Source organism: Pelodiscus sinensis, chromosome 3, assembly GCF_049634645.1.
Source record: "Pelodiscus sinensis isolate JC-2024 chromosome 3, ASM4963464v1, whole genome shotgun sequence".
Lineage (NCBI taxonomy): Eukaryota > Metazoa > Chordata > Testudines > Trionychidae > Pelodiscus > Pelodiscus sinensis.
In genome coordinates, this window is record NC_134713.1 from 149,794,559 (window position 1) to 149,807,944 (window position 13,386).

The window sequence follows — 13,386 nt, forward strand, 5'->3', positions numbered from 1 at the left end:
TGATTTTTTTCAGTATAAAGGTCACCATTTTCCTTGGTAGTTCAGAATTACTAAACATAACTGGATAGCCCTCCAGTTTGGGTGTTTCATTGGGACTGTTGGTAGTTACACATCACAATGCATAGTAATGCTATATTTTGCTGAAAGACAAATCATTGAGATTCCTGGTTCATTTTAATGAGATTGAATCTGTGTGAGAAATTCTGTATTTCTAGACAGGATGGGAATGGTTAGATTTTTTTTTCCAATAACTTTTCAGAGTAATGTGTTTGAAATACTTATTTCTTTTTCTAACTACAGGACCATTTGGTGAGCGTGATGATCAACAAGTGTTCATCCAAAAAGTTGTTCCTGTCACTAATAAACTCTTTGTGAGGTTGTCTTCTACTGGGAAAAGGTAAAAGCACTAGTCTGATCTTACATGAACAGATAGTTATCTGTTGTTGCATTTCTGCAGACAATGGATGAGAAGCTGGATATGAGTCAACAGTGTGCTCTTGTAGCCAAGAAGGCTAATGGCATATTAGGTTGCATTAAGAGGAGCATTGCCAGTAGATCCCGAGATGTGATTATTCCTCTTTATTCGGCTCTGGTGAGGCCACATCTGGAGTATTGTGTCCAGTTCTGGGCCCCCAATTACAGGAAGGATGTGGATGCATTGGAGAGGGTCCAGCTGAGGGCAACCAAAATGATTAGGGGGCTGGAACATATGACCTATGAGGAGAGGCTGAAGGAGTTGGGTCTATTTAGTCTTCAGAAGAGAAGAGTGAAGGGGAATTTGATAGCAGCCTTCAACTTCCTTAAGGGTATGTCTACACTAGCCACCCTAGTTGGAACTAGGGTGGCTAATGTAGTCATTCGAACTTGCAAATGAAGCCTGGGATTTAAATATCCCGGGCTTTATTTGCATGTTCCTGGGCACCGCCATTTTTAAATGCGTTGGTGCCGGGAACGGGATCTATGGGCCGAAGAGGCTCCCGAAGATCCTGACCTGAGGGATGTCGCATCGGAATCCGAAGAATAATCGGACTCTGGCCAGGGAGGTGCCGACGAGGAGTGACCTGTAACCAACAGAGGGGCAAACCTGGCCATGGACTCGGGCTTGTCGGCATGTACACGGTGGGGACGTGCCGGTACCGGTGGCTGTTGCGGCACCGGGAGAACAGTAGGCTGTTGCGGCACATAGGGAGCCGAATCATGCAGCGGTACCGGGGGAACCGACGGTTGTTGCGACACCGGGGGACCCAGACCCGGTGCAGAAAACGGTGTTGGTGCCGAAAGAGGTGCCGGGAGGCCCAGTCCCGGTGCCGGTTGCATCTCTGGTGCCGAGACAAACCCTGAAGAGGACGACATCGCTGTCGGCTGGGGCACTGGCAAGGTCCACGTGGTCGGTGCCAGTGCTTGCGATGGTGCCGAGACATGCGTCGGTGCTGAAGAGCTCGGTGCCAATGATTGGAGGCACAGTCCCTGAAAGGTATTCTGAGCCGGCGTCGAAGGTGACGGTGCCACAGATGTTGCCCCAAGGCTAGGGTGGTACGGCACCGGTGCAGCCAAACGAGGGGCCAGGAGAGAACCCAACACCAATGGGGATCGAGCCCAGTCGGGTGCCGAGTGAGGCTTAGGAGCCGGCGTCGAGAACTGCGTCGATGCCGACACAAGCGGTACCGGTCCCACTGGGGACGGTCCCGGCACATAATGGGCCTGAGCCTGCCGGTCATGCCGGTGCGGAGGCGAAGCCCGAGCCAACACGGCCTCTGGCGTAGGCGACCTCGACCCTTCTGCCTCAACCGACGATGGAGGGGAGGTGGTGAGACTGATGAGGTCCTGTGCAGCCTCAAAGGTGTCCGGCGTGGACGGGCAGTGCGGGGACAATTGCCCTGGGCTAGAGGGGCGTTCTGCTCGCTTACGCCGCACCGCAGAGGATGCATGCACCGGTGAGTCGGCACCACGGTGCAGGGCCGGTGTGGTCTTCCGAGACGGGGACCTCCTGCGAGACTCTCGCCCTCTTCAATGCCGGAGAGAGATCGGTGCACTGCGCACCGTAGGGTGGCTAGTTGGTGCCGTCTGTAAAGCCGTCTCCATGAGGAGAAGTTTTAGGCGAGAGACTCTCTCCCTTTTAGTGCGTGGCTTGAAAGACTTACAGATCTTACAGGAGTCTGTGAGGAGGCTCTCACCCAGACACTTCAGACAGCTGTCGTGTGGGTCTCCTTTGGGCATGAACTTTGCGCAGACAGTGCACGCCTTGCGGCCCTGGCATTCCTCACCCCTGAAGGGGGAGGAAGAACAAAGAACGAAGTAGACACTAATTACCTAACTAATTGAACTATTTACAGTGCTAAGAGGAACAGGAACCATTAACTAAGCTGAGAGAGACACGCTCCAACGACCATTACGTGCGGTAAGAAGGAACTGAGGTGGGGCAGTGCTGGCAGGGGTACGTATGCCCCGCCCTGCCGGCGCTACGGGTACAGCTAGGGAAAACGCTTCGGAAGACACAGTGCACGCGCTGCGCACACCTAATTCGAATGGACATGAGCAACACATCTCGAAGAACAACAGTTACAGGTAAGTAACCGTTCTTTTCCCGGGAGCTGCCATTTTTAAATGCCCGGTGGTTCGGACTCCCTGCCCGCGGCTACACGCGGCACGGGCTAGGTAGTTCGAACGAAAGCCCCTAATTTGGGCTACTGTTACTCCTCGAATTAGGGGCTTTAGTTCGAACTACCTAGCCCATTCTGCGTGTAGCCACGGGCAGGGAGTCTGAACCACCGATCATTTAAAAATGTCGGCGCCTGGAAACATGTAAATAAAGCCTGAGATATTTTAATCCCGGGCTTCATTTGCAAGTTCGAATGACTACATTAGCCACCGTAGTTCGAACTAAGGTGGCTAGTGTAGACATACCCTAAGGGAGGTTCCAAAGAGGCTGGAGAAACGCTGTTTGCGGTAGTGATGGATTGCAGAACAAGGAGCAATGGTCTCAAGTTGCAGTGGGAAAGGTCCAGGTTGGATATTAGGAAAAACTATTTCACTAGGAGGGTGATGAAGCACTTGAATGGGTTACCTAGGGAAGTAGTGGAGTCTCCATCCCTAGAGGTGTTTAAGTCTTGGCTTGACAAAGCCCTGGCTGGGTTGATTTAATTGGGATTTGATGGCCTTCTGAGGTCTCTTCCAGCTCTATGATTCTGAGGCAAATCCACTTATTGTACATATCCAAGAGGTCACATGAATATTGTTGGCATTGATGCTTATGCTAGCAAGTCAGAGCAATGGATGCTCTATTTAGAACACGTTTCAAGTGAGTATATAACTGTTTTAATCACTTTAATGTAAAAATACAGGTTCTCTGGTTTCATTATCATTGCCAACAATAAGGAGTGCCTGGCAATGTTCCCTCTAACTTTTTCAGTCCATGTACAGAATAATTTTTTATGTGCAGCACCAATAGAAACACAAAACCTATCTATGGGTGCTCTGCTAAACAGCTGGGTAGCATTTCACCAGAGCAGCCGCACAAGCACCCGGATTACAGGGAACACTGGTGTTTGCTTTTGCTTTTTACTTTATCAGAAAAAGATTCGTAAATAAAAGAATTATTTCAGACAAGCATAGAAAGTGTAATCGTCAGATGGCTGAAAGGAAACCTGAAAAATTGTTTTAACACTTTTGGCTTTTACTATACAATGTATTTCTTGAAAAAAGACCTTGTAGAATTAATTGACGCAGTGCCTTGGGGATAGAAGATTTGAATAGACTTTTTGTTTCACTATTGCTAATTTCCATTTACTGAGTAAAAATGGAAATTGGGAACCAGCACTCTTCTAAGCTGTTTTTCTGGCATTGCTGTTAATTCACTGTGACCTTCAGCTAATGAAGGTGTCTCTCTTTACCTATATGTAAAATGGGTATACACTATCTTCCAGGGATATTTTGAGGCTTAATAAATATTTGAAAGTGCTGGTTAGCCTTGGATGGGGGTTATATGAAATCAATTTGGGTTTCACTTATATCATGACAAAGTCGTACTTTGAAAGTTAAATGCAAGCTGCTTCAGGCCAATTATTGCTATTTTTTTATTGGATACTTAATTATGTCCCTGATATTAAAGCGGTCTTCTATGTGTTGGTGTGTATTGTTAACTTTCATAAAGAAACTGATATTGTGCTCACTTTTTAAAATAAATGAAAGCCAAAGCTGGGATGGCAGTAGCTAACATGATCTGCAATGCCTTGGATACTAGTTTTTAAAACTAGTGCTATTTTTTAAATTGCAACTGCTACTATTGCCATGACTGTTAATAGTAGTCCACCAGTACCCAATATTTATGGACTATAGTTCTTTCTTGCTCAGTCCTGTAATGAATAAAAACTCTAAGAGAATCAATCGTGTTTGCCTCAAAGTTCATTACATATAGTCATAAGTAACTGTTAAAGGAATTAATCAGGAGTACGTTTTCCATGTACCTAGGCTATTCATTTGACAGCTTGTTTGTTTTTAAACAAAAATAGCATTAGAAGCCTGTAATATGGTTGTAGGCCAAATTATTGTCCCAATGAATGTTATAAATCACTATGACTTAATGTTCTATGCATACACAGTGAAGAAGCTGCCAAATGTTTATTAGAATTGGTGTCCTATTAGAATAAATTTTAATAAAGTAATAACTCAAAACTATTTTCAACTCTGACCTGTTTTTTGTTCCCTGTCTTTTTATGCTATGGCAGATTTTGTATTCTAATCAAACTATTCCTCCTTGATAACTTAATTAAGCCACAGTTTAAGATTTTGATGCTGTAGTATAGCAATAGTTAAGGAAAAGAGGGTTTCCTATTGCTTAGCCATTTTTTCTTCCCTTTAATGCAATGCAGGAGGAAAAAGGTCAGTTTGAAAATTCTATTTGTTTTGTTTTGCCAACTATATAAAGATTTTGCTTACAGAAAAAATCTTGTTTCTAAAACCATAGTAGAAGTGCAAAGAGGATATGTACAATGGGCTGTATTGGAAGACTGACTCCTAGAGCTTGTCAACACATTAAATTTCTGCCTGGCAAGCCAGATTGAGTCTGCAGCACAGCAGCTTGCCCCAGGCTAATGTCTGGAACAAACATCTCTACAACACTGAGAGTCTTGAGTACACGTTAGCATATTGCTTCTTGCTCTGGAACTGTTATAGATTCAGACTCTGGCTTGTCTCTCAGTTCCTTGCAATGTACAGTAAACTTCCGATAATCTGGCACCTTGAAGACCCCGGGGGTGCTGGATTATCAGATATGCTGGAAGGGGGGGCTATGAGGGATCTGGGGTACAGTGGAGGGGATGCGCCCTTGGTGCTGCGGGACCAACCCGGCAGCACTCCAGCTGCTCTGCCCCAGGCATCCCCAAGTAAGCCGCTGCTGAAACTGACCAGCGGCTGACTCGGGGAAGCCCAGAGCAGAGCAGTTGAGGTGCTGCTGGGTTGGTCCCGCAGCGCCGAGGGGCGGCGCTAGGGGACCAACCCGGCAGCACCCCAGCTGCTCTGCCCCTGACTTCTTCGAGTCAGCCGCTGGTCAGTTTCAGCAGCGGCTGAATCGGGGAAGCTGGGGGCAGAGCAGCTCCAATTGTCCAGCTGCCCGGAGCACTTCCGGGTTCCAGATGGTGCCAGACCATTGGATGCCAGACCACTGGAGTTTTACTGTAACTACATGCACAGTATGGTGGTTCTCTCATAGGCTATGATAGTAATGAAATCTGTCCTTAAGTGTTTAAAAAAAAAACTAAACAACTTTAGGCTGTAAGTAGGAACAAGAAATATGTGACTAAGATCCCCAAGTTCCAGGCTTCCTGATTTCACTGGTGGGATCAGTGACATCACAGCTACTATAACAGTTTGTCATTTCATTCCATACCTCATTTTCATCTTGGTGTGACATTTTCTGAATTTAAATAAACTCTTTGCTTAAACTGGTTAGTTGTTAAATGCAGAGTTGCCCTGGATTTTGTTTCTCTGTGAGAACAAGTACCTGTGACATGTTTGAAGAAACTTGTTCAATAAACTTTAAAAACTGACAGCAGTTAGAAATTTCATACTGTTATGTACAATACTTTGCTGGCTTTGAACACATCCATGATCCCAGAACTTTCTGGAGAAGTACATGTAAACCTAGAATCCCAAAATCTGCAGCCTGGGTTCCATAAGAAAGCAGGAAGCTTGTGTTGTTTAAATGTCTAGCAACTAATCTATATTTTTACCCCTTTCTTTTGGAACCCTACTAAAAGTGATAAGTTAATTGCAAAAATTTGAGTTAGAAATGGGTGTTAAAATGGAAGGTGTAAAATATAAAACTTATCATAACACCTTCCAGTGATCACAAATCTCAATAAATTAAGCCTCAAAATTGTCCTCCAGGGTATGTGATACTATATAGTTAGGTTTATAATCTGTAATTGTGTTAAATGCCTTTTTGTAGAATATGTGAGATCCAGGCTGTAGACTGTACCACAATTTCTTCATTTACTGTACGGGAATGTGAAGGATCTAGTAGGATGGGCTCAAGACCACGACGTTATCTCTTTACCGGTCATTCAAATGGCAGTATTCAGATGTGGGATTTGACCACAGCGATGGACATGGTTAATAAAAGTGAAGACAAGGGTAGGTTGTAATGTAGCAGAACTTTTTTGGGCTCAAATGCTTCCATTAGAAGTCATCAGTGACCGTTATTGTTATTTTCTAAGATGTAGGTGGTCCAACAGAAGAAGAGCTGCTTAAATTGCTTGATCAGTGTGATCTGAGCACGTCACGCTGCGCTACTCCTAACATCAGTCCAGCCACTTCAGTAGTTCAGCAAAGCCGGCTGCGGGAATCAAGCTCGAGGTAGGCCAAAGATCCACAGGATACACTATCAGCTCTGTGTTCTTGGGCAAGAACTTTCAAACTCAAGTGTCTAATTTTAGGTACCCCTTAAACCATATTTGGACACCCAAACATGTGCCCCGATGTTGTGGCAACATTACTCCCATTGGAATTGTGTGTGTACAATTTAGGGACTGAGTGAGCCCCTGATTACAGAGATAGACAAGCTGGAAATCCTGAGCACATTCCACTGCCAATAATAGGATAAGCACAGCCGTGGATACTTCAGTGTTAATAGTTCTGAAATGTCCACAGTAGGAAACATCCTCCCTCAAAAACCATATTTTTCTTCCGGTAGTTTGCATGCAGTTGACAGGATGTCCATTCTCAGGTGTTCAGAAGTGTTATTCCCATGGATTTATATGTGTATGCTCTAAATACATCTAGGGAACCCAGTATACCTTTCACAAATTCCAAATGATTTTCTGTTTGGCTAGAGCGAAGAAACAACCCACAGCATGTTTCTTGCTTTTTAAAGCTAAACCCATTTGTGTGTGTGTGTGTGTGTGTGTGTGTGTGTGTGTGTGTGTGTGTGTGTGTGTGTGTGTGTGTGTGTGTGTGTGTGTGTGTGTGTGTGTTAGCATCATTATTTGTTGTAACTGGTGACATGAGAGAGGAGGGAGAAATGTTTTACTATTGACTATATTTTCAGCCTCCAGTTACAGCATCATGAAACCATCCATGAAGCTGCTACATATGGCTCAGTAAGACCATATAGAGAGAGCCCTCTATTAGCAAGGGCAAGACGAACCGAGAGCTTTCACAGTTACAGGGATTTTCAGACTTTTAATATGAACAAAAGTGTGGTGGACAAGGTTGTCCCTGAGACTGGCAATTTGAGTCTAATACAAGCTGAAATGAAGAAAGCAGCAGGTGAGAGCAATTCAACAGACAAAAAGGCAGCAGTACTTGAAGTAAGAGCTGCTAAAATATCAGATGGTGGGGCAGAGGTTCAGAAAATGCCTGAAAACTCTTCAGAAGTGAAGAAAAGAGGGCCAGATGATGAAAATGAGAACAAAGTAGAGAATAAAAAGAAAAGTGGATTTGATGGAGGAGGGTTCCTAGGGAGAAAGAAGGTACCTCTTCTGGTGTCTTCGCCAATTATTGCAGAAGGAGGGCCTGAATCACCTGGTACAGCATCGCCATCACCCACAAAGACTACCACGTCTCCACGCCACAAGAAAAGTGATTCTTCCTGCCAAGACTACAGCTTATGAAAATGCCTACAATGATGTACGTTTGTGTTTGAGATGAAAGTTAAACACGTAACTGGATGTAACTTTACACTACATATTTATCATATAAAAAGGCTTCATTTGAGTGTCTCTGACTGAAAGTTAAAACTGTAATAAGAGCTTTCATATTACATCTCAAAAACTTGTGTTTACAGCACAACCAACAAAAATACTCTATGTACTTCATTTTCTTAATTGTATAAAGCTAAACAATACTAGGTACAAAACATTAATGTATAGTCCTATTTAATGCAGTCTAGCATGCACTACAATATTTGTTTTAGGAAGAATTTTCTATTAAGGATAACTGAGTTCCATTACTGGACCTTACTTTCGCAAGCACCAAAAAATTAAATGCCTGTCATTCAAGTGACTACAAACCTTGCCCTTTCACCTTCTTCAAGATGATATAAAATAGAGCTTTTATGATCCAGCTAGTTTTCTCATTAATTATAAAAGCTGCTGTTTTTGAAGTTTGCCTTGTTTGTAGAGCTACTATTTTTTGTATTGACAAATTTTATGTGCTCAATCCTTTGTTTATGAAACTGAAATTCAAAGTCTTATGCTTAGATGCTCTAAAATTATTTTGCATATATTTGTCCTGATATTAAAATACAAAGTAATGTTGTTTACCTGTACTTTTTTCCTCAGTACTCTCTACAGAACTTTCAAATACTTGAAATTATAAACTATAGCCACTCATGGAGAGGAAAAAAAGTACACATTTTGCTTTATTTCTGTAATATGACACTAAGAAGTAGATTAGATATTTCTTGTTAGAAAACTTACTAGGTTATTCACATATTCCTCTTTTAAGCTTGCTGCTGCACATGATTCTTCCAGATCATGGGAGTTTCAGAACTTGGCTAGAAATGCTGGATAGAAGTCCCCCCCCCCCCCCCCCCCGTCTTGCTTACAGCTACTTTAGTACTAAACTTTAATTAAAGTGGGCCTTAACTGATGTATCCCATACAACTTTACTTTGTGAATGTAAGTTTGACACTGTAGCTGCAAGGAGCAGCCAAAGGAAGGACCACTGCACTATTGTGAGGGAGTAAATTGAACACCAGAACTGTGTAGAGAAGACTTTCCATCTGCACCTGCAAATTCTGGAGGGAATCTTGTCCATTCAGTCTATAAGAATAGCTGTAGGAAGGACTAAAGCAGGGAGCTTTAGAATTTTCTAGTTTTAACTGGACTTTGTGTTGCCACTGTGCTTATTGGCTCTTTGCTCCAACCCTCCTATTTCCCCCCTCCCTAACGGTGCCTTTCACCTCGGTTTCACCACACCTGCCCTGTCATCTTTCCATTTAGCTCCTCTCCAAAAGAAAAAAAAATGGATGTTTGCTCCTATTATCTTGTTCACTCATTGCTTTCTCTACCCTGTGTCTGCTTAAATTGTAAGCTCTGCTAGGGAGGGACTATCTAATACTCTTTCTCAGTGGGACCTGATTCTTGGTGGTTTCTTCAGCTTTATGTTCTTTCAAATTAATGTGGGTAATATTTATTACAGTAAGTTTCAATCTACTTAACTTTATGTAATCAATGCACCAATATAGTTATAGCAGTCTATGTAAATAAGTGTGTGCTATTATTTTCCTTTACTTATACAAAGCTCAGAATTGCTCACAATTTTAATAATTTCATTCCCTTCCACTCACTGAAGCTAACTTTAGATCCACTTTCAAATGGCTCTTAGAACTGTTGCTCTATGCATGCTAGTTCTATTGCTAGGACAGTTCATAGTACAAGTCAGCAACTCATGCTCAGTTTCACATGATTTCATTCAGGTTTTAAAATGCAAAATAAAGATGCTGCTCTTCAGACATGATCTCTCATGAAAGGATACCTCAGCAAGAATAAACAGGAAGTGCTGCACCTGAATAAGTTTCCATTTGTATCTGGTATGCTGCGCAATAATGTCAGTTGTATATTTGGGACATTTCCAGATAAAATATTTCCACAGTCTAAAAATGTGCTTATTCATTGGAGAAAAAAATCTTCTGATAAAGTTTACATAATACTAAAATCAAGTATGTGAAATAAGATGACTGGTCAAATGTACATGTTTTATCAATAAATCAGTCCCTATAAAGTAGCTCATTTATGAATTGATCTGTAGGGTAGGAATACTATCATTATAAATGTCAACTGTTGATCAATCCTGTGATTCAGCTTTCAATTTCAAACCACACAGTTCTTTATCACGTTTGTTTTGAACTTTCTGTTGCTAAATAGACTGGAGAAAAGGTAGTACAAAGTCACCACTTTCTTATTGCAACACTAATATCAGGCTTGTACATTCAGCCTAAGTTTTGCTCTTTATAGTATGTGGTAACAGATATACTTAAATCATATTTAGATGTAATCTTTTATTCTATATTTTCAAATTAATTTACAGGCACAATAGACTCCTACACTCTTGAAAATGAATGAATTACTACATTTTGAACTATGCAATGCTTTCTCTCTACAACAAAAATAATTAAGCTACTCTAGTAGAGTTTATCTATACTATATGGCTGCATCTAGACTGGCATGATTTTCCAGCAAATGCTTTTCTGCAAATGCTTTTAACGAAAAAGTTTTTCCGTTAAAAGCATTTGCGGAAAAGATAGTCTAGATTGTCACGGACACTTTTTCGCAAAAGCACTTTTTGCGGAAAAGCTTCTTTGCCAATCTAGACATGGTTTTGCGCAAGAAAGCCCTGATCGCCATTTTCTCCATCGGTGCTTTTTTGCGCAAAACAGTTTTTAGCTGTCTACACTGACCCTCTTGCACAAATACATTTGTGCAAGAGGGCTTTTTCCCCAAACAGGAGCAGCATAGTATTTGCTCAAGAGCACTGACAATCTTACATTAGATCGTCAGTGTTCTTGCGCAAATTCAAGCAGCCAGTGTAGACAGCTGGCAAGTTTTTCCGCAAAAGCACATGCTTTTGCGGAAAAACTTGGCAGTCTAGACGCAGCCTGTAAGTAATGGCAAGTATTATATAATTGATTACATTGTAGCAAGAACATGAACAGCCACTACTTGAGTTCTGCCTCCCTACTTATTTTGAAGCTTTACTTACTGTTGTTTACAAATAGTCCTCATGTAAATTAAAGTTTGACATAGGGAAGGGAGGAGCAGAATCCTGTCTAGCCCTAAGGTATAAGTAGGCAAAATGCAGCCTGCCAAGCTGTTTGATCCAGCCCGTGGCCTACTCTGCCACTTTGCCCACTCCCAGTTCAGCTAAGACTAAGGGGGCATGTGAGTGGGCAAAGTCATCTGCTGTTTAAAGCAGCTGGGGGCACTCTCCTCCTGCCAGGTGTGCACAGTGCCCCGAGGGAGCAACCACACATTTTGAACAAATGTCTTCACACACTGCCCCACCTCCAGGTCCTGACTGTCCTGGGAGTGGGGGAGTGCATGAAGTCTCCTTCCCCTGCCAGAGATCCGTGGGGGCTAGAGGAACTGCCCCTTTTGCTTGCTGCTCCACACCTCTTCTGTCTGAGGCCCCACTTTAACTGGGGGTGGAGAAGCAGAGCTGGCTCACAACTGCTACCAAAATTAGTGAAATGGTCCCCTCTGCAAAAATTATTGCCCACCTTGCTCTAAGGTCTGATCAAACAAACACTCGCAATCATTGTTCACATTACAGCAAACAGGCTTCCTCTAGTGACCCTGATATTCAGTTTGAAGGTATTCAGTCTTACTTCCAGCTGTTTGGACAGAAGATAAAATCAAATGAGACTCTGTTTAAAGCAAAGTTGTAGCTCTTCTGTTCTTTCCAGTGATGCTTACTGTATAGGTTGGTTTTTACCACTTTTTTGTCACATTCTTTCTGAATTTGGTAACATTTGCATTTCAAATTTCTAAAAGCAAGTTCCAGTTGCAAAATATAACAATCTGCCAAATGCATAACTATTCTTGGGTGTTACCGGGGAGAGGCTTCATCACAATGCTAAATGTTGAAGTGGCTGATCCTCCACAGATTTAATAAGAATGAGGGTTTTTTTTAAATATGGTAGTGCTAGCAGCCTGTTTTATTTCTGTAAGGTCAACATAAGAGAGCTGGTAAATTTTAATAAATATCAAATGTACTTTTGCACAGTCTGATGGGAAGTTCTGAATACCCTCAATTCTTATTTTGGGAAAAAGAGTAATCAAAATGTCACCGGATCACAGCTTCAGTGATTTTAAATCAACCTCCTGTCAGTTGTGAATAAAAGTAGATTGAAATGTACAGGAACATTTTAGAGTTTATGACTGGATGGGCAACTACACACGTTTTCTGTGAGTTTGCACCTATAGCAATATTTCATAGACAGAATTGACTGACTCTCCTTTGTTGTCTTAAATTAAAATAATCAAACGGGATTGTGATGTTCTTAAGAACAGATCTAAATTTATTCTATGTTGCAACTTCAATTTTTATATACATGCTGTTGACAAAAATCTGTTTCTTTTCCTCCACTGAAAATAAATTTCCATCCCAGCATACTACAATGAAACATGACTAAAGTTGCAAGATTAGATATGTGCAGCAGTTAAGTGTTTGTGAAACTTCTCTGTATACTATACTGGTTATTTAAATGTAAATAATTTATTTTATTAAAGTTTTGTCAGTACTATAACATAACAATGTACACTTAATAGGATAACCCCTTTTGAAATTTACTGTACAATAGCTGTAGTAAATGTATAACACTGTAGAGAGCACATTTACAATACATAACTGTATTCTTGGCTGTTATAACAGTACTCCTAGAAAATGCATTCATACTGCATTCCACTAGACACACCTTTTACAACATAATCCCCAAACCATTGTATTGGAAGTGAATGTCTACAAGATGAACAAAGCCAAGATTTTGTGCTCCTTCAGCTTCTATGGGTTACTTACTCCAAATAAGTATCACAAGTGGGTGTCAGTGAAAGTTGTATGTTCTTTAGTTACTGTACTGAAGCCTTTCATAGCATTCACAAGGTCTTCATTATCCATGTACTAGGTGGAGAAAAACAGCAAGTAAATTAAGTCAAAATTTAGAGAATGATAAATACTGACCTATTTATAGATCAAAATAAACAGACCCAGGAATAACACATTTGGTGAAAATAGACTTGCTATACACAGTCACACTACTTGACAACATTATTGAACTGATTCATGCTGAGACCTGGTTTATATGCAGCTTTTGTACTCCCTTTACTATTTTGGTGAGGGCTTTGAGTATAGTTTAATTTAATGCCTCTTCCCTTCCTCCTGCCCCTCTGT

The 13,386-nt window shown here is 41.8% G+C and overlaps 2 protein-coding genes across 3 annotated transcripts in view; one reads left to right on the plus strand and one right to left on the minus strand.

Moving 5' to 3' along the window:
- KCTD3 (potassium channel tetramerization domain containing 3) overlaps positions 1-8,754 on the plus strand; it is a 76,641-nt gene extending 67,887 nt beyond the window's left edge. The window contains exons 15-18 of one of the 2 annotated variants that reach the window (XM_006137347.4): positions 301-397; positions 6,446-6,630; positions 6,720-6,852; positions 7,544-8,754. In XM_006137347.4, coding sequence (XP_006137409.2) covers positions 301-397; positions 6,446-6,630; positions 6,720-6,852; positions 7,544-8,108 — 980 coding nt within the window. In that variant the 3' untranslated portion in view covers positions 8,109-8,754. Of the gene's footprint in view, positions 1-300; positions 398-6,445; positions 6,631-6,713; positions 6,853-7,543 lie in introns of both variants that reach the window. The other variant, XM_006137346.4, reaches the window with a different exon arrangement.
- Positions 1-13,386, minus strand: part of LOC102451796 (usherin) — a 265,927-nt gene that overhangs the window by 61,514 nt on the left and 191,027 nt on the right. The window contains exon 33 of the mRNA XM_075925195.1: positions 13,015-13,116. Within this exon, the coding sequence (XP_075781310.1) occupies positions 13,027-13,116 (90 nt within the window). The 3' untranslated portion in view covers positions 13,015-13,026. The remainder of the gene's footprint in view (positions 1-13,014; positions 13,117-13,386) is intronic.